This window comes from Adiantum capillus-veneris, chromosome 8 (genome assembly GCF_014529385.1).
Source record: "Adiantum capillus-veneris isolate H3 chromosome 8, ASM1452938v2, whole genome shotgun sequence".
NCBI lineage: Eukaryota > Viridiplantae > Streptophyta > Polypodiopsida > Polypodiales > Pteridaceae > Adiantum > Adiantum capillus-veneris.
In genome coordinates this window covers 26244476-26268044 of record NC_140938.1, presented here as the reverse complement: position 1 = coordinate 26268044, position 23569 = coordinate 26244476, and the positions used below count along the sequence as shown (strand labels likewise).

Sequence of the window (23569 nt, the reverse complement as noted above, 5' to 3'; positions counted from 1 at the left end):
ACACACACACACTCGAAAAGCGCATCCCAAGAGGGAGTGCCCCAAATTGAAGAGGGGGCTGATTTTCATCTAAGTGTGTGTGAGTAGTGGGTGCTGGTGATCACAGCTTTAATGGAAAGCTTGCTTTCTCCCTTGTCTCATGTAGTGCGATGATTTGCTCTCATGCACCTCTCTCTCCCCTTTGCACACATGGTAATGCCCCACTAGTGGGGCTTCTCAGATGACCATGTACAGTTCTGGGGGTTTTATGCACGTTTGCCAAGGCAAGAGCCTTCTGGACAGGAACCGGATTAGCTAGTTGCTAATTTCCCATAGGTACACACAATTCCATCCCCAAGTATTGCAAAAACGGAGAGTTTTCTCACGTGAAAACTCTTTCGATTCAAACGAAAACTGACCCATTGCGTGATGGAGCTCTAGAGACACGTGTAGATGTGTTCGCTCCGCTCAAAACGATCCAAATAAAAAAATTACAGCCTACTGTATTTATTTGCAGGTTTAGGGTTTTACAGCTAAACAGCAAGGCAACACCAGGGGTGTCACAAACTGGTGACGTGGCTAGTCCTCGACACACATACACCCTGCGGAAATGACTGCCCGGAAATTGCGCCGTAGATTGCGCTGACAGCCTGACATGTGGCATCCCGGATTTTACGGCGCAGAAGGTGCTGACGTGGCATTCCATACGGAATTGCGCAATCTACGTTGGCTGATTTACGCTGGTTAGCTTTTGGGGCTGAATGCTTTAAATTTTGAAAGCTTTTGGAGGACCCATTATTTTTGGGAACTTTGCTTTTGAGTTTGAGACTTTGGGGCTTTGCTTTTGGGCATCCCTTGTAATTATAAATAAGTGGTCAAGGCCTCACTTCTCAGAGCATCTGGATGCAGAGTCTGAGAGTGAGCGCCGGCCTACTCTCTTGTACTTTGAACACATATTAGTATAAAAAGAAATACCGAAAGGGGTACCGGTCTTTGGGGCCAATACCTCTGGGCACGGAACTACCCCGGGCCGTGTCATCTTTGTGGACTGTTTTGAAGTGAATCTCTGTTGTGACGCGGTAGAATCTTTACTTGGGGCGTCCAAGTTTGTTACAGTGGTATCAGAGCGTGGCATATTTCTCTTCTACCGGGAAATCCGATCCTTTTCTTGCGGCACTTATGGATTCCAACAAGAAACAATCGACTTCTTCTGCATCTGCGAATGCGGGATGGGGGATCAAGAAGAAGATTCTCATGAACACACAAAGGAAGAGTACGGCCCACCTCGGCCTACTCAGTTCGAGATTGAAGAGATGGACATCCACATTTGGTTGACGAGGCAACGAAGCAGATGATTAAAATCGCGAAGGATCCGAAATTTGCAAAATTTTTGTCTCAGCTATCCATTGCAAAAGTACACACCCAGTGGCAGAAGGCCACAGAACCACCAATGAAACCGGCAATGAAGAAACCTCCTTCTCCGAGGATGTTTACAGAGCAAGAATTACAAGAGGTGGTTCAAACAGAGATCAGCCGGCTTTTGGACGCAAACAACAAATCCAAAAAGCACGATACAAAGCACAAGAAAGGGACTGATTTCCCGGGGTATTTGGGTCATCAATCTTCTTTTGCATTGGCAAGAAAGCAAAAGAAGCGTGTACGGTTTGAAGGACTACTCAGTTTTTCTTCTTCTTCTTCTTCTTCTGACAATTCTTCTAGCTCTTCTGACTCCAGCAAACAAGACAGAAAAGGCAAAAAGAGAAGCAAAAAGCAAAGCTTCCGAATTTGCAAGAAAAAGGCAAAGAAGCCTAGATTTCGCCCAGTTTCTTACAGTTCTACAGAGGAGTCATCCTCGGACAGTTTGGACTCCGATGATCACATGTTTTATGCAAAGAGGAAGCATTTTTACAAAGCCAATCAATATGACTTCTTCGAAGATAAAAGCAAGAAAGTAAAGAATTCAAAGAAGGTGGACAGTCGATTAAGTTTGACTTTTTTTCTGGATTCCGAGATGCTCTGAGGGCTTTGGCCTTCATATAGCAATTCGACATAGCTTTCTCTGGAGGGCATTACTCAGAGCAGTCCAAGATTAGGGGGGCTACATCTTTCTTCAAGGGAAATGCTCAAACATGGTGGTCACCCTTCTTTTGAGGAAGGAAGCTCCAGTTAAATGGTTGAAATTCGAAAGTCTTTTTATTTCTTCTTGGCTGATTCGGGAGTACAAACGAGATATATGAACTGCTTGGAATCATCTTCGGATGACCAAGGGAGATTCTCTGGACGCTTATTGCGAGAGATTTTGGAACTCTTTCTTACCAACCTCTTCATTTAAGAAGGTCTCGTTTAAAGAAGAGATTGATCGGTTTTGCTGCGGACTTCCTACAAAAATCCGAGACTACTGCTTACAATAGAAGTCAAATTCTACTCAACAATTGATGGGTTGTGCGAAACGGGTTTTTGTGATACATTCGGGCAATTTGACTTACCCCATTGATGAGATCTTGACTCAGAGAACCCAACAAACTTCTAACAATGAAAGTAGAAAGAGAAAGAGTTACCAAGAAAAGAAAGACAAGGATTCACGACCTCGTCTCACTCTTCGAGAGAGGGCCAATTACATCAAAGAAGGGAAGTGTTTTCGATGCGGGGAACATGGGCACGTCTCGGCGACGGGATCATCACAGTTTACGCTACTTGTCACATAAGCAGCTTTCGAAAAAGCAGATGCGGTGGGCTAACATCTTGTCAAAGTTTCACTTCCAGATTGTCTATGTACAGGGTTAGAAGAACTTGGTGGCAGATGCTTTGTCCCGGAAGCCGTTAGTCTTGGCTATTTCTGCGATTCATCATAGAAGCTTGGAGGACATGGTTGACCAGTCTGCCACAGATCTAGATTTTTTGGATGCATTCACACGAATACAGAATGGGGAGGTAGTAGCACGTTATTTTATACGGAATGGCTACTTGATGAAGAAAACGAGGTTGTGCGTTACACAGCCGTTGAGGAAAAAAGTACTAACCGAATGCCACTGTCCACCATTTACGGGTCACCGCGGCATTGATACCACCTTGATAGGTGTTGAGGGTTACTTCTTTTGGCCGAGACTCAAGAAGGATGCGGACGATTTTGTACACAGTTGCTTGGTATGCCAGAAGGTCAAGTTTGACAGGCATAAAGCACCGGGATTGTTACAGCCTTTACCCATTCCCACGTGCCCCTGGGAAAGTATTGCTATGGGTTTCATTTTTAATCTCCCGAAGACACAGAGCGGGCATGATGGTATCTGGACTGTTATTGACAGATTTAGCAAGCAAGCTCATGTCATTCGAGTGAAGAAAACAGTCAAGTCGGATCATTGAGCGAGACTGTTCATTGCCCAGATATTCAGATTATATGGCATGCCTGAGACAATAGCGTTAGACAGAGATCCCCGATTCACGAGTTTGTTTTGGAAGGCTATTTGGGCGAACATTGGCACACGGTTGTAGTTCTCTTTATCTTTCCACCTGCTGACAGATGGGCAATCTAAGATTGCAAATTCAATCATAGTGGATTTATTAAAGTCTTACATTTCTGATCAGAAGACTCAATGGGAAATTTTTTTGCCCATGGTGGAATTTGCCTACAATAAAACGATCCACTCTTGGACGGGGAAGGTGCCATTTGAGATTATTGAAGGTGCTACTCCAATAGAACCTCGATTTCAGCATGGGTGAATCTAGTGCAGCGGGCATGCACAAGAGGGGAGTCACTCGGCTCCTTTGTCAACAGATTACCCCGTAATGTGATATAGAATTACTGATGTCTCTTTGGGTTTCAGGGATACTGCTGAGCTGACAGTATTCTGCTGTATGACTTTATGAACTGGAATTTCCGAAAATGAAAATGATACTGATGGATTTTACTTGACTTGTTTAATTGCAGGAGCTGAAAGACGAAATGACTGCAGCATTTCGGTCTCATAAATCTCTATAGACATGATTGCAATATGGATTAGTTTATTGGGCATCTGTGAGGTCCCGTCTGGATCTAGATGCGATTACTAAATACGTTACCGATTAATCATGGTTTGAGATTTGGAATGAATTTGAATGTGATTTGTCATGTGATGTCCCGTGATGTCTTGTGATGTGACTGTCGATTGGTACATGTGCTAGATGTGTTGTGCCTAGTGCGTCGGTATAACAGTCAGTGTCTGCTAAGACAGTTTTTGGCCTCTGTCTGTTTTGTAGGTGTAATTGAGGACGATTACAATTCTTTCAAGAGGGGGGTATGTCATAAACTGGTGACGTGGCTAGCCTCAGACACACACAAACCTTGCGGAAATGACAACCTTGAAATTGCGCCGCAGATTGCGCTGACAGCCTGACACGTGGTATCCCGGATTTTACGGCACAGAAAGTGTTGACGTGGCATGCCAGACGGAATTGTGCAATCTACGCTGGTTAGCTTTTGGGGTTGAATGCTTTAAATTTTGAAAGCTTTTGGAAGACCCATTATTTTTGGGAACTTTGCTTTTGAGTTTGAGATTTTGGGGCTCTGCTTTTGGGTATCCCTTGTAATTATATATAAGTGGGCGAGGCCTCACTTCTCAAACATCCACGTCGAGTCTGAGAGTGAGCGCCGGCCTACTCTCTTGTACTATGAACACCAATACCGAAATACCGAAAGGAGCGCTAGTCTTTGGGCCCAATACCTCTGGGCACGGAACTACGCCGGGCCGTGTCATCTTTGTGAACTGTTTTGAAGTGAATCTGTGTTGTGTCGCGGTAGAGTCTTGACTTAGGGTGTCCAAGTTTGTTACAAGGGGAGCCTTGATAAAGCCTTGGGAAGCCTATATTGGGCTTTGGGCACCCGATCGTGACCAAAACAGGGAATTACATTATTCTGAAATTGACCTGCAGCTCAGTAGAAACCTTCCAAAATGCAAGGGAAAGTGTCCTAGGCGTGTAAGTTTGTTCGACAGGGGTTTTGGCGTCATTATATGGCCGAAATTAGGTCAAAAACCTGCAATTACAGCCCTTGACAGGTCTGGACAGCTTGGTGGTAGTTAGGTGAAAGTGTTCGGGTCATTTATTTGCAGTAAGAATAAAGAAATACTGAAAGGGGCGCTAGTGTTTGGGGCCTACAGGGTGTTGCTGTCTACTTGGGAGCGCTCTAGCTACCAAGTTGTGAAGTGTCTTGAAGTGTTGAATTCCAGTCATAGGTTTATTTGTGCAATTGCTTGTCTCGTAAACAGTAAAGTTTATCAACCTAAAGATCGGGTGAAAGCCAGTTTACCACCCTATAGAGAGGCTGCACGCCGGTTTTAGCTGGTTTGCTTGGCTCACTACTCTGCTCTCGGCTTGCTCTACCAAGGTTCTACAACAGGTGTCGGCCTGGTGGTTGTCTTCAATGCCTCCTACATTGTCTTTTGGAGTTCCCTCTCCATGTTTGGTCTTCAAGAGCCACCCTCAGCAAGTGGATTGTTCTCTATTCTGGCTGACATCTCCTTGCCAACTCGACTATAGAGCTTTGCCACCCACCTTGTGACATCTTTCTGCAGTTTCTTGGTGATGTCAATTGTCTCTTCCCCCTCATCTCCCTCATCGACTACTCTCTCTCTTCTGTTCATCCGTTACCTCTCACTGTCAGATTTTATCAGTTGGCGGACATTTGGCCGACGCCGAGCTCTTGTAGTTGCTCATTGTAACTCTCACCGCTGGTGGCTTTTGCTCGCTCAGGTTCTTGATTTGCAATTGCTGATTGGACTTTTTGGTGGAAGTGCCCATCTTTTTTTTTCCAAGAAAAAAATCCTTCTATTAGTTAATGAAACTGCCCATAGGGCCACAACCCTATCTTTCAGAGTTTGTTATCATCCTCTCTCCAATTAGCTTGACAGGTTACTTTTCACTCTTGTTAGGAGAGGTTTTTAACCCTGGCATTCCGTCTTTTCTGTTTTGCCATGCGCCTAGTTGTATCTAGTTTTGTAGTTTTCCGTTTGATGTCTTCAGGCTTGCTATGCAAATAGTGATGTACCTGCCGTCAGAATAGGCACTAGCTGATCGTTTTGGGGACTTTCAAGTAATAGAATCAGCCTCTTTTCTTGGAAAAAAAAAGAGAGACAGAGAGAGATGAAATGAAATGAAATGTTATATTAACGCCTTCTAAAGGCCCAAATGACCTATGAGACCAAAGAGTTATATCATGGTGAATTTGATACAAGGTATGGATAAAAGGAAAGAAACTAATTGAATAGAAACATTACTAAAAAGAAACTAATTGAAGAGAAACATCCTCTCTCTTGCGGTACTCTGAAGCTAATTTGCCGAGAGAAAGGCCCTGGTCGGCTATTTAAATGTTCAAGGGGCCGTGAAAGTAGGCTCTCCCAAATTCTAGGGTCTTCAAAAGCTATCTTCTTCAAAAGTGGCACTCATGGGGATGCCCCCTGTTTTGCGGAGATTTTGTACAGTAGCCATGTCATCGTCCTCCAAGGTTTCTGGGACTGCAGTCATCATCCTTGATGCTTGACTGCTTTATTTTCCCCTAAATGTTCTTTCTAGTGGCCCCAGGCCACTGCAAGGCCAATACAAGGTGCCATGTCCTCACACTTTTGACATACCCCCCTCTTGAAAGAAGACTAATTGACCTTGATTACGATTGCAAAACATACAAGGACAAAAACTAGCTTAGTAGACACTGACTCCATGTATGCATTCACTAGATTGCACACATCTAACACTTGTACAAAGACGACTGTCACTGAACACATGAAATCACCCTCAAGATTTTTGATGAGAATCATGATCATTGTAACTTATTTAGCAATTACATCCGGAACACGTCGATCTTTTTATGGATGTCTTGATCTGCTAAATCTCTTTACTATCACATTCACATCACTTGTCAGGTGAAAGAGATAAAATGCTGCAGGCATTTCATCTTTTCGACACGTACTCAAACAATACCCACATAAGAGAGCACATGTAACAAGTTCATATTAGGAATTTCCATTTCAATGTACATCTTTTCATAAAGTCATTCAATAGAATGTCGTTAGCCTGTTAGTAGCTCTAAAATCTCTTGGAGAAATTAGTGACTTTATTCCATTTTAGGCAATCTGTGACTAGGGAGTGGAGTGACTCCCTTGTGTGCAGCATGCGTCGCACTAGATTTAACTTGCTGATTCATCCTGCACTTTCAAAACGGTTGGAGCTAAACCAAAAGCCTCATGGTAAAGCGTTAGTATCCGAGGATAATCTGCCAAGTCCTCCTCCATCCACTAGTATCAAGACCCAGAAGTTTGTGAATGTGGCCGAATATTGGCGAACGAGCTTACCGTTCACTCTCCTTGCTTTGTGCGTTAGGAACTCTTCTCGAACAGAACATCTTTCGTCTCTTTCTCTTCTGGTTGCTCCTCTGGCTCCTTGTCTATAGTGACACTTCTCAATGCGCTGCTCAATAATGCGCTGCTCAATGCATTTGGGTTGGTGCTGCTCAAGATTCCCTGTCGGTCTTCTTCCAAGGGAGGAGGTCTAGAAATAACTTTTGTTACATCGGATCAGAGGCCGAGTTTCAATAACAAGTGGCCCTTGGTGCCCCTCCCTCGTTTGATTTTCACAAAGATGCGTTGAGTGGGTCTGAGCAAGAGATGGGAGGACCATTTCGGCTTCAGCCAGCTGACAACGAGCTTCCCAAGGAGGGCTCTACTCTGTCGTGCTAGATTCGATGATACCTAGCCCCCTTGAGAGCAAGTAAGGTGATGACCTGCCATGAGGCTTTGGCTCCACTAAGTCTCTCCGTGTCCACAAAAAGTTCCCGATCAGCCTCTCTAACTGACTGATACACGAACTCAAGAAGATCCAGCAAGATTTGATGTACCACATGGTGGCCAAAAGCACCTCGTTGGCCTTAACAGCCTTGCCAGCAAGAGAGAGCGTTACCACGCTCCAATGTAATAGCCTCCTCGTGATGGCTAGGAGGAGGGGGGCCGTCTGTTGCTCTGGTGACAAGTCCAAGCCAACTTGGCAGCCCAAGTAGCGAACGGGCATCCTTGGAGGGATCAAACGAAAGCCCTCCCGAGACATCCAATCAAGCATGGGAGCATCCCCAACCCAAAAAGCAACTGTCTTTTGCGAGTTGGTGAATGCTCCCGACTCACAACTAAACACCTCCAAAGCCTACTCACACATGTGCAGATTGGCCTCAGCCCTCCAAAAAACATGCAGGAGTCATCAGCAAACTTAATGTCTAAAAGCTCCTCTCCTCGAAGGGGTAATTGTAGACCACGCAAACCAACCTATTGTGAGGCCAAAAGTCTGTTCATCATGTATCCCTAGTTTTTTCCGTATCCGTGTGGTTGCCCAGCCATACTTCCGTACTCGTCCGAGTACGAAAACGTATGGAAAGTGATTCTGTACTCTACAAAAAATTTGGGGCAAAATTTTTTCGCATATAGTTCTTTGGCCGCACGACTAAGGGTGTTGACTCTGTTATGGAGGTAGTGCAACACATCAGTGAGCTGGGAGCTGCGGATCAGCGGCCAGCCCATCCTCTCCCCCTCTCTTGCTCACCTTCAGCTTCTCCCGTGCCCACAAGCTAGTCTCTAAATTCTAATTTCTGGACTTTCTATGGTTTTGTGTTTGTGTATAAAATTTAAAACATGGTGGTGTAGTACGTAGGCTTTTCAGCACCCTAAGTAGTAGACTATCTGACGTGTGGAATTTCCGGATAGTCTCATCTGTACTTATTCCGTACTTCTGAAACCGGCCCGTGGGGCAGTAAGCATTGGCTTTCACCCGAAATTCTTTACTTTAGACACACACACATAGCACTTCACAAAGGGAACCTGCGACAGGAATTAACACTTAAGCACACACACGGCTCGGAAGCTAGAATGCTTAGAGCAAACACCGACAACCTGTAGGCCCCAAAATTGGCGCCCCTTTTTCGGTTTTTCTTTATACTTTGAGAGGGTAAATTACAAAGTAGAGTCCTGGGAATCCTTTACCTGTATCACACTAGATACTACCTCATTTGGCCAAATTTCGCAGCATAACAGCCTCAAAACTTGCGCGAAATCAATTCCCCTATTGGATCTCACTTGCACTGGCGTAAACCCTCTGATTCCTGCCCAAAAACAGTAAATTGAGCTCGCTGTATTTACTGGTTTTTGCCCTGTTTTCAGCCCCAAATAGTCTCCGAGCTGTCCTCTGCCAGTGGGGCACGATTCCCAAAGGTTCTGGCGTCCGTATGGCTGAAAAAGCGCTGAATTTGCACTTGTAAGGTGAGGTTATGACCCTCATCGGTGCTTGCTTTGGAGTAGCAGCTAGCTACCCCTGTTCTTGCTCAAGGAGGCTCTTGCCTCAACACAAAAACATGAACCCACACAGCTGTACATTAGTCAAATGAAGAGCCCTCTTGTGGGGCATCGCATAATTGTACGTAAGGGGGAGAGAGAGCAGTGTGTAGTGTGCAGGCCATCACTCCTAGCACCACACTATACATGAGAGGGAAAGAAAGCACTCCATAGCTCTTAACTTGTGACACGTTCTCAATGAAGCATCCCCCCAGCATGAATCGAGCGCCCCCCTCTACTACCCTTGACCTGTAATGCATCTGTGAACAAATAGATGCAAAAAGGGGGGAGATTTCCATGGCGGCCAAAACCTGCATATCGTTGAAAACGCAGCAAAACAACTCTGTAAACACGCATCCGATGCCTTCCAATGCTGAAAACGAGTTCCTTGGACCTAGGTGAAGTTATGGGAAGCTAAAAAATGGAGAGAAATTGCTGAAAATCAGAGTTATCAGCCTTTGAAACTGCTCGAAAAAGTCAGTTACGAGTTTTTGTTCTCCCAGACTTGGTAAATTGACCAAAAAGTGCCACTTGGCACTCATGCGTGCAATTTCTCCGCATTGGGCTTCCTGCTTGAAAATCTCCCGACTGATTGCCCAGTTGACGTTGCAGGAGAGTAATAAAGTGTTCTCCTGGCCATATCAAAGGTAATGACGTGAACACATTTCACGGACCAAAATAGCAGCTCCCTAATTTTTAGGAGATGTTTCTGTTGGGCTCCCACTATTCATCTGACTATCTATCCTCATTGGGACCACATCCAAAAGTGCAATGTGGCCCAACTGTCTGATACTTTCTGTTGGTGATCCCACCTTGACTTTATGCCTTTATTTAGTTCGCTTCGTAGTATCGACCAACTTGCTAAGTGCGACCGGGGGACCTACATGATCTTGAACTGAGCCTAGGCATCCTTTTACTTTACGAGTTCCAGTGTCGACCAACTTCCCGTCTGCGAGTGAAACTACCGTTCACATTGGCCATACAATGTCCGACCATCTGCAACTTCAAAAAGAGGGTCTCAAAAATCAAACAAAAATCATTGGAAAGAAACGAACAACTAAGGTTAGCAGTTGCCACGTCCTCGTGACAATTTCCGTACCCACGTGCGTCGGACGTGTGGTTGACGTATGGAAAAACTGGGCATGTAACTTGCAAGCTTGGACACTCCAAGCAAGAAATTAATAACAACACTCGAATAGAAACTTCAAAATCACTGAACTTTGAGAGAGAGAGAGAGAGAGAGAGAGAGAGAGAGAGAGAGAGAGAGAGTCAGTTGACACGACACGACGGAGTTCTGCGCCGAGATACACTCGGCCCAAAGACTCGCGCCCCTTTTGGTATGTCTTTATTATTGCTCATAGCGAAGTACAACTCCCAAGGGTTCTCTGCTCTCAGGACTTTGCGTCCAGATACTCTGTAGAGTGAGCCCCGAGGATCTCTCATAAACATTACAAGGGATTCCCAAAAGCACTATCCTCAAAAGCAGTGATCCTCCAAAAGTTGAAGCTCAAGCTGCTAGCGCGTTTTGTGGGAGTTCGTATGGCTTGCCATGTCAGTAGTGTAGAACACAGGCGTTCGTAGAACTGTACGTAATCAACGTGATTCGCGGGCGCACGTACAACTGCCACGTCATCAGCCTCCATGCAAGTTCTTTTTATTCCTTCTATCCCTTAGGCCTCATCAGATAGAGTCCATAAGTTGGTAAAACTTCTTTTGCATCTCTCACTAGGGATTTGAGCCCTCTTTGTCGGGAGTCCATCGTTGAGGTCATACCATGTCATCACTTTGTGACAAATGCTGCAGACATTTCATCTTTCTCTACATGTCTCTAACATGAAAGAGCACATGTTTTTCAATTCAGTTAAGGAAATTTCCAATTCAGTCTATGCAGTTCATAAGGTCATTTCGCAAAATACTGTCAGCCTTCCAATACCCCAAAATCTCAAAGTGAAATCAATGACTTCTGTGACAAAGGAGTGGAGTGGCTCCCCTTTTGTGCAGTTGGCACCGCACTAGATTCAACTTGCTGATTCGTCGGTAACTTTTGGCATAGAGGTCGCTCCATCAGTTTTTTGAGTGCACCCAATTGCGAGGTGCTTTCTTGTGCAGTGAAAGTGTTGACCACCACGTCTAAACATCTCCCCCGAGGTGAGAAAATACTTTTCAAACTTTGCAAGGTTCTGGAAAGTTGCCTCCCGAGAAAGCGGTATCAAACTGGTGAATGAAAGACAATGTTTTATTTGTATTCTTTAAACCCAGATAAAGTATCAAACTGACACTTTGACCACCATCCTTGAATTCTTTCTTTCCCTTTCTTCGCTCCAAATCACTATACTTGGTCGACCTAAGTATGTGGCTCCGCTTCTGTCCCAAAGTAGAGCTAAAGGTAGAATATCTCCCATCTTCGTCATCCTCTTCCTCTGCCGAACTCTCGTATCCCGTTCTGTGCTTCCCGGACACTGTGCTTCCATGCTTTCTTTTGCAAGGCCGCCTCTCCTTCTTCATGACTAGAACTAGAGTCCTCATTCCTCAAGTGAACAAGAAGAGCGAGTTTTTCTAACCAGAGATCCACTTTTTGGGACATATTGTCTCTGCAGAGGGTGTCAAAATGGACCCAACCAAGGTTGAGACCATTCGAGATTGGCCAGATTTGAAGAATGTTCATGAGGCTCGAAGCTTTTTGAGTTTGTGCTCTTACTACGTGTAGTTCTTTCAAAAATTTGCGGAGATTGCTTCTCCTCTACATGTTTTGACACAGAAAGGGGTTCGTTTCACATTGGGACCATCTGAAATTGCAGCGTTCAAGACTCTCAAAGAGAAAATGACAACATTGGGTTTGCCAGACTTGCAAAAGCAGTGTGCGGTATACTGTGATGCATGTGGTCACAATCTGGGAGCAGTCTTAATGCAGGAGGGCCATGCTATATATAGCTTACGAGAGAAAAATGTTTTCTCGATGACCAGAACGGTTGCATAGATTTATGAGAAAGAGCTTGTAGCAGTTATCCATGCTCGTAGTCAGTTTCAACACTTTTTACTCGAAGCCGATTTCAGTGTTCACCGATCATCAGAGTTTGCGATATTTCTTGTCTAAGAAACAACTTTCAGACAAGTAGATACAGAGGGCAAACATTTTGTCACAATTTCATTTTCAGAGTTGTGCATGTTCAACGATAGAAAAATGTAGTGGCAGATACAGTATCTCACGAGCCACTAGTTCTGGCTGTTTCGGTGGTTCATCACCACAACTTGGAGGATATGGTAGATCAGTACGCCACAGATCCAGATTTTGTAGACATTTTTGACCGGTTACAAAGTGGGGAAGTGGTTGCGGGCTATTCTCTCAAGGAAGGCTATTTGATGCGGAACAACTTATTGTGTGTTACACAAGCGTTGCGGAAGAAGGTTTTGACAGAGTGCCACTGTCCACCCTTTTCGGGCTATCACGGCATAGAAACCACCTTGAAAGGTTTGAAACTGTTTTTCTATTGGCCGACGCTCAAGAAAGTATGTGGAAGAGTTTTTTTGCAGTTGTGTAGTATGCCAGAAGATCAAGTTTGACAGGCATACGACACCATGTCTTCTACAACCTTTACGTAGACTTTGCCGACCTTGGGAAAGTATAGCGATGGATTTCATTTTTTATCTTCCCAAGACTCAGAGTGGGCATGATGCCGGACGTTCGTCGACAGATTTAGCAAACAAGCTTACGTTGTTCCCGTCATGAAGACAATTAAGCCCGATCATTTGGCTAAATTGTTTGTATGGTAGATATTTCGATTACATGGTATGCCTTACTCTATAGTTTCAGATAGAGATCCCCGTTTTACCAGTTTGTTTTGGAGGGCAATCTCAAAGAAAAATTGTACACGACTACAATTCTAGTCCTCTTTCCACCCAGAGACACATGGGCAATCGAAGATAGAAAATTCAGTAGTTTTGGACTTGTTGAAGTCTTACATCTCTGATCAAAAGACACAGTTAGAGAAAAATTTTCCCTTGGTGGATTTTGCCTACAACAACACAGTGCATACATCGGCTAGGAAGGCGCCATTTGAGATTATCGAGGGTGCTAAGAAGATTCCACCTTTTCTAAGCACCAAGGATAAGATTTTTGAAGCAGATCGGAACGTTCACGATCTGCACACTATGTTTGCTAAGGTGCGCGAGGCTCTTGAGAAGTCTCAAGCACGGCATAACAAGGCATAGGACAAGCATCGACGTGACTTGCAGTTGAAGCAGGATGATTGGGTGCTTCTACGGTTTGAGAATGCACGCTTACGGAAACAAAAGGGTAAGGAGCAGCTGTTTCCAAAGTTGAGTATGCGGTACTATGGCCCTTTTAAGCTTCTGGAAAAGATAAATGATGTATCCTTCAGACTGAAGTTACCTGATACTTGGAAGATTCACAATGCATTTCATGTGAGTCTATTGCATAGTCACAGGGGACGCACTTTTGCGGGCTTCTCGTCCCCACTTGCCGTCCCGCCCTCTTTTTTACACTAAAAATCCATTTGAGCCCCGTTCCGTGTCCCCCGTTCCCCGTCCCGGAATGCGTCCCTTGTGACTATGGTCTATTGAGACCTTTCAAAGGTGAAGTGCGAGTGGACAGAGCAGCCCAAAGTGGAAGAGGTAGGAAATTGTCGTTCCAGAGCAAGTGCTGGCTCACTCGGAAAGTGAAAGGGATCAGATGATAGTGTGTCTCAAGGTTCCGACCATTGAGACTGACATGCCAGTGGACACGGGGAGGCTAGCAAGGCTACCCACAGGTCCCAGGCAGCAAGGAGAAAAAGGAAAGGGAATGAGCTGGTAGATCACACAATTCCATAGATTCAAATAAAGGTGCCAAGGACAGGGAGGCCAGCAGGGCTACCAACAGCTCAAAGGGCACAAGAAAAGAACCAAAAGGTAAGCTAGGTCCACTGGATAGTTTGGTCAAGGGTACTTTTTGGCCCTTGTTGTTGCAGTTTACCAAAAGAGCTACAACCATACTGTTTAAAGCAAAAATCTTCTAGCATTCAGCAGCTCATTCACCGTGCTTCAGATGGTTATTCACTATCTCCTTGACATTTGTAAAGGATACCCCTGTATCCAAATCTTCAGAGAAGGAGACTTTTTAAGGTAAGAAGCTTTTTCAGAAGAAGAAGTCCACAGCCCCTCAGATGTCTGCCAAGCAAATGACAGAATACTACATGCAAGGGAAGTGCTATGGGAGCGGATAAGTAGGGCACATTTTGACGAGGTGTCCTTTCCTGTTGTTTCAGGAGGGGTATTTCTGCTCGATATGGGATGCCTAGGTTCTGAACTTCATCACTTGAGAAATTCATCACTAGAGGATCTTGCATACTGCTAGTGAAACTGTTCTTTTACGAATGCTTGTGTTTTATTCGCTATGCAAGAATACACTGTTTCTACCTATATGTGAATGTTTATTTCTTTGGCTGTTTATTACTGTTCTCACTGTTTGTTGCACAATTTGTACAGTTTGCTCACTGCTTTAGCTTCTGAAAGCTGCAAATGTATTGTTATTGATCTGCAAAGACTGAAGCTTTATGCTCTAATGTAAATAGTATGACCCTAATTTTTGTACCTGTTATGCTTTTTGCTTGCAGATTGCATTGGCTGATAGACAATTGAAAATAAAGGATACCTCTCATGTCTCAGATGTCGAAGGCGAAGAAGAGGTAATGGTAGCGACGACTTTTCGCATGCTTGAAATTTGTATAATTGGTTTTCATTATAGTGTGGTGGCCGCAGGATCTGGAAGTTATGAAAGGTCTTGCACAACTTTTTGCTGAGCTAGGAGAGTCCTATGTGGATTTTATAGCTAATGGTATGCAGGAAATTACTCAAAAGAAGATTGTGATTACTGTCCAAGTCACATGAAAGTTGTTTTTCTCCTCCTAAGAATCTAAACTGTCCAATTTCTAATGATTTTCTGTATACGGCAAGTTTTTGATGTGTATAAGTAGATTCTGAATTTGGACATACTGGTCTTCTGCTTTATTATTTCCAGGATCTGGGCAAGTGATGATGATAGTTGAAGCTCTGGTCGAGGTAACATCTCATCCAGATGATACCATTGCAGAGATCACATTCAACTTTTGGTACCGGTTAAGCTCTGCGTTAAGCAAAAGGTATAGTTCTGATCAGTGTACATTTTCTATCAGAGACATGTATGTCCTAAGGTTCTTATGTCGTTTAGGCTGTTGTTGTGCCTATATTGCTCTCTTCAATTAGCAATTCTTCAATATTCATTTTTCTTCATCCCATTTGATGCAGGACCAGGTGGTTGGCTGTGACCACCACTATTGCTGACTCTTCAGAAACTTTGACCTATTTTGCCCCATTGTTTTGTTTGAATTATACTGTTCAAAGCAGAGTTATTGCCATGGCCATGGATGATAGGCTATCGACCATGAAGATTTAATTTTTGCCTAGGAGAAATGTGTTAGTAAATATATTGATCAGAAAAAGAGCAGGCCAGCAAAAAAATCTCCTGGACTGTTCAGTTGACATGTTCAAAGAAACCACTATGTCACAGCAGTTACGAAATAGGGCCAGAGGAGTGCTCCCTATGAATAACTTTCAGCGATGGAAGAGCTTGTTGCTTGACACGAACATGATCATCTATTATAGATGGAACAATAACCTACCAATATAGGTAATATCTTCAAGTGGACAAAGACTGGACACTGGGGACTTTGCTGCAATTTGGCAAGTCGATTCTGGATCACCATTGCATCCTTCATCAGCTTGATGTGATTGATTATGATGGTGTACTGTTGAGGATAATGAATCAGGGCGTACTAGCATTGACACTCTCCCCAGTCGCATCTTCTGGTTTTTGAACTCCTTGGTCACAGGCTTCAGGCTTGTATGAGCCAAAGATTCCCATCATGGTCGTAGTCAAGATAACATAATTGTCGCCATCCAATTGCCATTCTGCTGGAAAGAAGGGAGTGGTCAAAACGCTGGCTGCTACCTTGGTTAGCAAGGGGAGTAGGAGGATAAATAGGCTTGGAGTGGCTCTAAATCACTCTGGTTATCGATTGGATAAGTTGTTGATTGGCGGAGTGAAATAGTTGTCATATCTTGTATTCTGCAAGAATCTTCTTGGGATGGACTCGAAGGTGGGTCTGTAAATTTGTTTCGATCCACCTTGGTGCTGTTGATGCTCGGCAACCTTGGCAGTTCATAAAAGTGATGGTGCTTCGGTTCGCCGAGAGCCTTACAGGTAAAAGGGTTAAGGGTTTTTGCATCTAGAGCGGAGAGATAAGGAGAAAAGGGTCTCGAGAGCCTAGAGAGAGAGTGCACAGCTAGGAATATGCTTTCTATGACTTAGAGATTGGTACGGACCACCATTCTATGTAGAGAGTTTGTGTGATTGGCGCCTGAAAATACACAAAGATCAATCACGTGATGCGTCTCTGGTCTATGTTGGAACCTTTACTGCCAAACTTGTCTTAGGTGAGCCAAGTACTAAGGATTCCGGAAAGCATTTGTTGCAAGTCTGGCTATGTATGAGATCTCGCAGACAAAGACATGCATAGAGGATGATGCATGTGGAGGAAAAGAATAGTTATAGCACACCTAAGTGGGGTCTTTGATGAGATTGCCATAAATTTGGGAGCGGTAAGCGTCCTTTGCGCCAGGGTCTGGCTTCACTTCGAAAGTTGCAAGAGCGACAACTACAGAGCATGTGGATTGAGCCTTACTTAGGATATGCAAGGTAGGATCTTGGAACTTGAGGAGCAGGGACACTTTAGAAAAAAAAAAGATGGACATCTTGATGAACTTGTGTTGATGTTCTAGTTACTAGCAAGTTCTTTGTGTTTGCTAGTCCTTAACACTCCCACTTAAGGGTCTTCAGCTTGAGAGGTAAGACTACTTTTTGGCAGAGGAGCTGGATGAGATTAGAGAGATAGCTAGAGCTTTTTACAAAGAGTTTCTTTTGGCTGAGGAGTTTCCAAAGTGTGGCGAGGCTTTCTTTTTTCTATTGTTGCTGAGCAAAGGTGATAACATCTCATTGTTTAATTGTAGCACACTTGCAGATTTCTACCCCTATTCACAAAAGGCAGGATAATCAAAATATTTAATGGATACTTACATTGATACCGAGCTAAAACACTTTTTATGCACACAACACCTCCCATTAGTGACACCCCCCCCCCCCCCCCCCCCCCCCCCAATCCGTGGTTACGTACACCACTTGTCCTTTGTGCTGTTTTTTAATTTTAAAAAAAAACAAGAAATGAATTCTTTATCAAAATGAACGTCTCAAGGGCATAGTCCAAAGATCAAAATGCAAAATATGCTGGCCATCGTGGAGGCGTGATCGTACTGTTAGAGGACAGTTCAGGGATTGTTTAGGGCTGAAAACAGGGCAAAAACCAGTAAATACAGCAGGCTGAATTTACTGTTTTTGGGCAGAAATCAGAGGGTTTATGTTAGTGGAAGCGAGTTCGAGCAGGGGAATCGGTTTTGGGCAAGTTTTGGGGTTGTTTTGTTGCCGAAATTTCGCAAGAACAAGTGGTATCTAGCTAGATATAGGTAAAGAATTCTGAGGACTCTTGTAATTTACCCTCTTAAAGTAAAAAGAAATACCGAAAGGGGCGCCAATTTTGGGTGCTACATGTTGTCGGCATCTGTTCGGAGTATTCTAGCTTCCGAGCTGTGTGTGCGCTTTAAGTGTTAATTCCCATTGCAGGTTACCTTTCCAAAGTTCTCTCTGTGTGTGTCTAAAGTAAAGAATTCCGGGTGAAAGCCAAAGCCTACCGCCCTACGGGCCGGTTTCACCTACCAACTTGGTTGGTACGTCGATGCATCAATCATACTGCAAATTCTAAGAGGGTGTAAGGATAATATAGCATAGGTGGTGAACAGTTTCACAACCTAGTGGCCAAGGTCATTGGAGTTGTGAATAGCATTGGCATGCCCAAACAATTCGTACACGTTGGTGGTTTCTCTAGGCATATGTAAAATTTAACATAATCAGTTTCCTAGTGACATAATGAGGCCTAGAAAACAATTCCCACAGCATCACCACAACTCAACAATACTAAAAGGTTGCAGGAATTCACAACAGCAAGACAATTAGTGCATAAAACCACTTCTCACCCTCACTCTCCTGCACTAATGGCACCTTTCAATGCAATCAAAACCGTTCACCTCAAATAGCCTCCACAAGAACGAAACACACTCTCACTCGCAACCACGAGGGGGAATATAAAAAAGCCCTGCTGAATTACATAATCAGCCCGAAATAGAGAGTAGCAATATCCACAACATCACGACAATTCAACAAAACTAGAATGTTCCTGGCATTCACATCACCAAGGAATTAAACGCGCAAAAAAGACACACACAACAGCCAGGCAGCACGTATTGCGGGAAACACAAAACTCAACTACTACGCATAACCTCAACAATCAGAACCGTCGTCAGTCGGAGGGGTTTCATGTGAGGTACACTCACAAGCATCACAATGACGTGCTCCTCATACCAAGCATCACTTGCATTCTTCTCGGCTCTATAATGTCTGGTAGAATTAGGCAGCATGAATGTCCGGTGAGTAAAGACCCCCCCACTCTCCTTGGGGCTCTTGCAAACAACCCTGACCCTGAGGAACTAAACACTCAAACAGGCTGTTCTGAACACATTCAGAGTACACATGCAGACAAAAATAATGAATCACCTTCGTTACTGGCCTCGAAAAAAAGTTGCCAATCTAAGTGGACTGTTGGAAACACGCCCACGACTCTATTTCAGTGGTGCAGCAAGAAACCTGCCTGGATTGACGTCCCAGATTTTGCCATGCGATCGGTCGAATCATTTGGTAATGAGCTGGCAGAGGCTCTCTAAGCACTCACATGGGAACTTCTTGGCTGGATTGACGTCCCAGATTTCGCATTGCGATTGGTCGAATCAGTGGGTAGTCAGCTGGTGAAGGATCTCTAAGCACTCACATGGAAACTTTCTGCCAGTAATGCTCAGCCTAGAAGACCTACCAACTAACTGTGTGGGAACAGAAAGCGAGGCGGCAACGAGGAGCTGTCTGACCCTACATGGACAAAACGGCGGCAAGGTGTGCAATTCCTGCAATACACATCAAGTAGTGAGGACACAAAACTGATGCAAGTTCGCATGCACACTACATCACATCTGTAGCCATTACATTCAAGCTCATGGTGGCAAACGGCATCATGGAAATTTGCATGTACACTACATTACATGGACATCTATCACATTAAAATTTACAGTGCCAAATGGCGCCGAAAAAAGAATCATCCACCTTGCATAACCTCAGCAAGTGCTCTTGCATTCCCTCACAACCACGAGGGGGAGGATTCAAAGGCCGTGCTCAGTGACATAATGTAGCCGGAATAGAGACTAACAACAGCGGCGGAAAGAGAGTCATTGACCTTGCATAGCCTCAGCAAGTACAACTCCTACATTGCCTCACAACCACGAAGCGGAGGATAAATGGCCATGGTCATGGGGATAATGAAGCCAAAATAGAAGCTAACAATAGCCATAGAATCTCTATTAGCTCAAAAAATTTAAAATGTCATTGGCATTCACAATAGCAACACAATGAATGCATAAAAGCGCTTCTCACCCTCCACGCTGTCGCTCCTCTTATCGCAAACCAACCCCCTTCGGTTCCGTGCAACCCTCTTGCAATCCTTCGGAGCCACGCTGAGGTTAGGACATGGCATGCAAGCGCCAATCAAAGCGGCATGGCCACCTCGACTAGAACCCATGGCAACACTCTTCAGTTCTATCAAAAGCAACCAGTAGAGCTCATCAAAAACATCACATTCACACACACAACCATCAAAACCATCAAATAATAACATTCACGATCACAAAGCACCTTGCTCAAAGTCTATCTCCTCACTTGTACTCAAGCATCAACATTAGTGTAATCATCAATATCAAAGCTGTCTGCGAAATCAGAATTTGACGCCATTTCAAATCACACTATAGCTTCACAACAACTCCTCTACACCATGTAACACTCGACCTTGAAGATGTAGGAGTTGTCTTCAACAGCTTTCGGCCTTACGAAACGTGATTTAAGTGCTGAAAATCTGAAATTACAGCAAGCTGTATTTTATGTGAAATACCATGAGACTTGCCGGCCAAGAAAGTCTTTAGATAGTCTCTGAGCTGCTCAGTAGAGTCTAGACAGCCTACAACCAACCACCTTATAGACTAAGCAGTAACCCTCTAATAAGCATGGATCTATCAAGAGTGTCTAAAGATGTACGAATAGCACCTTCACTGGTGGACCACCAAAAAGACACGACATTGGCAATGACCAAGTGTAATATTTTTGGCTTGCAGGAGAAGGCCTTCCATGGGATGGAGTCCCCCGATTGCCGACAAATGGCATTTTTTTAGGTCTAGGTCCTGTTGCTTTTGGTGTCGAAACCTACGTGGATGTGCTCTAATCGTGGAAGGAGGTGTCAATGAGGTCTATGTTGAATGGCAAAGGAGTTTGTGCCCGCTCAATGTGGTGGGTGGGTGTTAATGAAGGTTGTTTTTGTCTGTGCTCATTCACATGGGAGGTCATGCGCTGGCTGCGTTTCCCAAGATGTGAACCAAGGCATGGAGGACACGGCAAGATCGGGGCTGCGTTGGAATACTTGAGGCGAGTCATTGATTCCTTCTAGCCATTATTCTCTTTGTTGAGTGCCATGCAATGGTGAGGTCGTCAATCGTGATGCTTTTTGATGAGCTTGGGGGACAGCTAGTTGCTTGTATATAAAATGTGGGTAGTGTTTTGTAGGCCAAGATACTTCATTAATATACCCACTTATGTGTCTTATTCATAGTTTCTCAGAGTGATCTATGCCACAAGAACAGGCCATTATCAAGTTCCTTTGATTTTGCTAAGCCTTTTTTTTTCTAGAAAAGAGAGCCAACAACTCATTCGACACTAGATTGTGGATCAGAGGATGGGCTGAGCAATAAGATTTTCATTTATTAGTATAAAGAGGTTCTTTTGCAAGTACATAGACACGGAGGTGGGACATTAAGACCACGATTCCATTTGTAAACAACTTGTGTAAAACAAGTATTACACTTGAGGGATTAACTTGAGCTAAGTGTTCCTACACGAGACAAATCTCCTGTCTGAAGGAGTATGCCTTAGTCTAAGGGAGCCTCCAACTTCCTAATGCTTCTTCTGCCTCTGATTAAGGAGTGATCTATTTCCCGTTTGGATAAACAAGTCCTCCATTGCTTCCTACTGCATAGAGGAAGATTCTTTTGCACATACAATCGAGAAAACTGAGAAAATTGAGAGAAAAACCCTGTCACCTTTCTTTGACTTAGAATTTTACTTTGTTGTACAGAAGAGCCTTTAGGGAGAATTTAATTTGTATTTGTACCATTTGTTTTTGTAAGGTATGTCCACATGATTATTTTTTTTTAGGATCAATTCATATTTCCTTGAAGGAGACCATGCAGTGTTTTGATTTTCTCTTTAATCATATTAATATTCCACAGAGAGCTCTACAAGGGTTTTGATTCTGAAAGGGTTATTGAGCTGGAAATGGAAAGAAGAGTTGCAATCTTTCGACCCATCTTTGAACTACTTTTGTCCTTGGTAAGCAGCATGTCTCATAGATTGTATTGCTCTTTTGTAGCCATAATTAATTTTGTGTTGTTTCTCATATGTGTAATGACTCTGAAAAACTGTTGTGCAACAAATACAAGCATCAACTGATGCCCATTCTAATGCACAGTTATTGCCTTTGTATGCAAAAATCACCTGCTGTAAGTTGCTGGTGTTATTTGGCTATATACAATTTTGAGGTCGATATGCTAAAAAATTGGCTGTTTGATTTGGTTTCTGCGGAAACCCTTACATTCTCTCCTTCTATCTTCTTGGTGACTTCTTCTCCCTTATCCTGGGAGATTGTTGCTCAACCATTTACCCCTTGTAGGCTTAGTTTTGATGAGACCCACGCTTGTTTTCTTAAAGTTTGCCCATATTATTAGAGACCTATCTTCATAAAACCTTCTTGGAGTTCCTTTGCTTCTTTTGTGGGCTGCTAGTGCAGTTTTACCCTCTCTAGGCCATGTTTGTGTCCTTGATTTTTGCCGTTTACTTGGCCTTGAGCCCATTGTCATGTATCAGCTTTTTGCAACCTGCCTTTTGAGCTTTATCCCTTAGTGCTTCTCACTATCTGTGGTGGGGCTTTTATGACGCGAATGATACTTTCTATTGAACATAACCATACGGCAAACATATATGCGTAAGTGTGTCTGGAGTAGGGTTCAGCTGCTTGAGCTGAAACATACGTGAGCCTAATTATTTATGGAAAAGTCCTTGAAAATTATACTTTGTATATAGCTACTGTCACAAACTGGTGACGTGGCAGAGCCACCTGGACACACAAATATACACCTGCTGATGTGCCAAAGCCACCCGCAAAATGCACTGACTATTGACGTGGCAGCAGCGTACAGAATTCTGAGATTTTTGTTGACTATACGAAATTCCGCTTTTTACAGACAGCTATACGGAATCCCGTTTTTAGTGCTGGCAGTTTTTGGGACAATTGCTTTTGATTTTGAGATGCTTTTGGGGCTCTGCTTTTAGCATCTCTTGTAAATTGTTTATAAGGACCCTAGGGGCTCACTTCTCAGAGCATCTGGACGTAGAGATTAAGAGTGAGCACACGTGGGCTCAGTTGTACTTTGCACACAGATTGATATAAAAATAAATAACGAAAGGGGCGCAAGTCTTTGGGGCGGTTACCTCTTGGCAGGGAACTATGCCGGGCCATGTCGACTCTTTGTTGTTTTGTGAATTATTTTGAAGTGAATCTCTGCCATGTCGCGGCAGAATCTTGACTTGGGGTGTCGAAGTTTGTTACAGCTATCGATGTCACAAATTGGTGACGTGGCATGATCACCCGAGAGCAGAGGACACACAGATGATACGTGGCAGACTGCACTCGTGAAAAGCGTTGTTAGCATATTGTACGACGGAATCCGGAATTTGTGCTGACATGCTGACACGGTAGCAGTATGGATTTCTTGAAAACGCGTTGACATGTTGACGTGGCAAAACTTTATGGAATTCCTCTTTTTGTGTTGATGCTTTTCCAGGCAGCCAATTACCTTTGGAACAAGTGGCTTTTGGAATCATTGCTATAGGAACCAAGTTCTTTTGAGTTTAACTTCTTTTGGGGCTATGCTTTTGGCATCCCTTGTAAGAATAAAAGGACCCT

General features: G+C 43.9%; 1 protein-coding gene across 9 annotated transcripts in view; it reads left to right on the top strand.

Annotated features, from left to right (window-relative positions):
- Window positions 1-23569, top strand: part of MOS14 (ARM repeat superfamily protein) — a 223380-nt gene that overhangs the window by 110050 nt on the left and 89761 nt on the right. For all 9 annotated transcript variants that reach the window (XM_086517695.1, XM_086517694.1, XM_086517699.1 and 6 more), the window contains 4 exons: window positions 14930-15001; window positions 15075-15150; window positions 15334-15454; window positions 21837-21936. In XM_086517695.1, the coding sequence (XP_086373821.1) occupies window positions 14930-15001; window positions 15075-15150; window positions 15334-15454; window positions 21837-21936 (369 nt within the window). The remainder of the gene's footprint in view (window positions 1-14929; window positions 15002-15074; window positions 15151-15333; window positions 15455-21836; window positions 21937-23569) is intronic.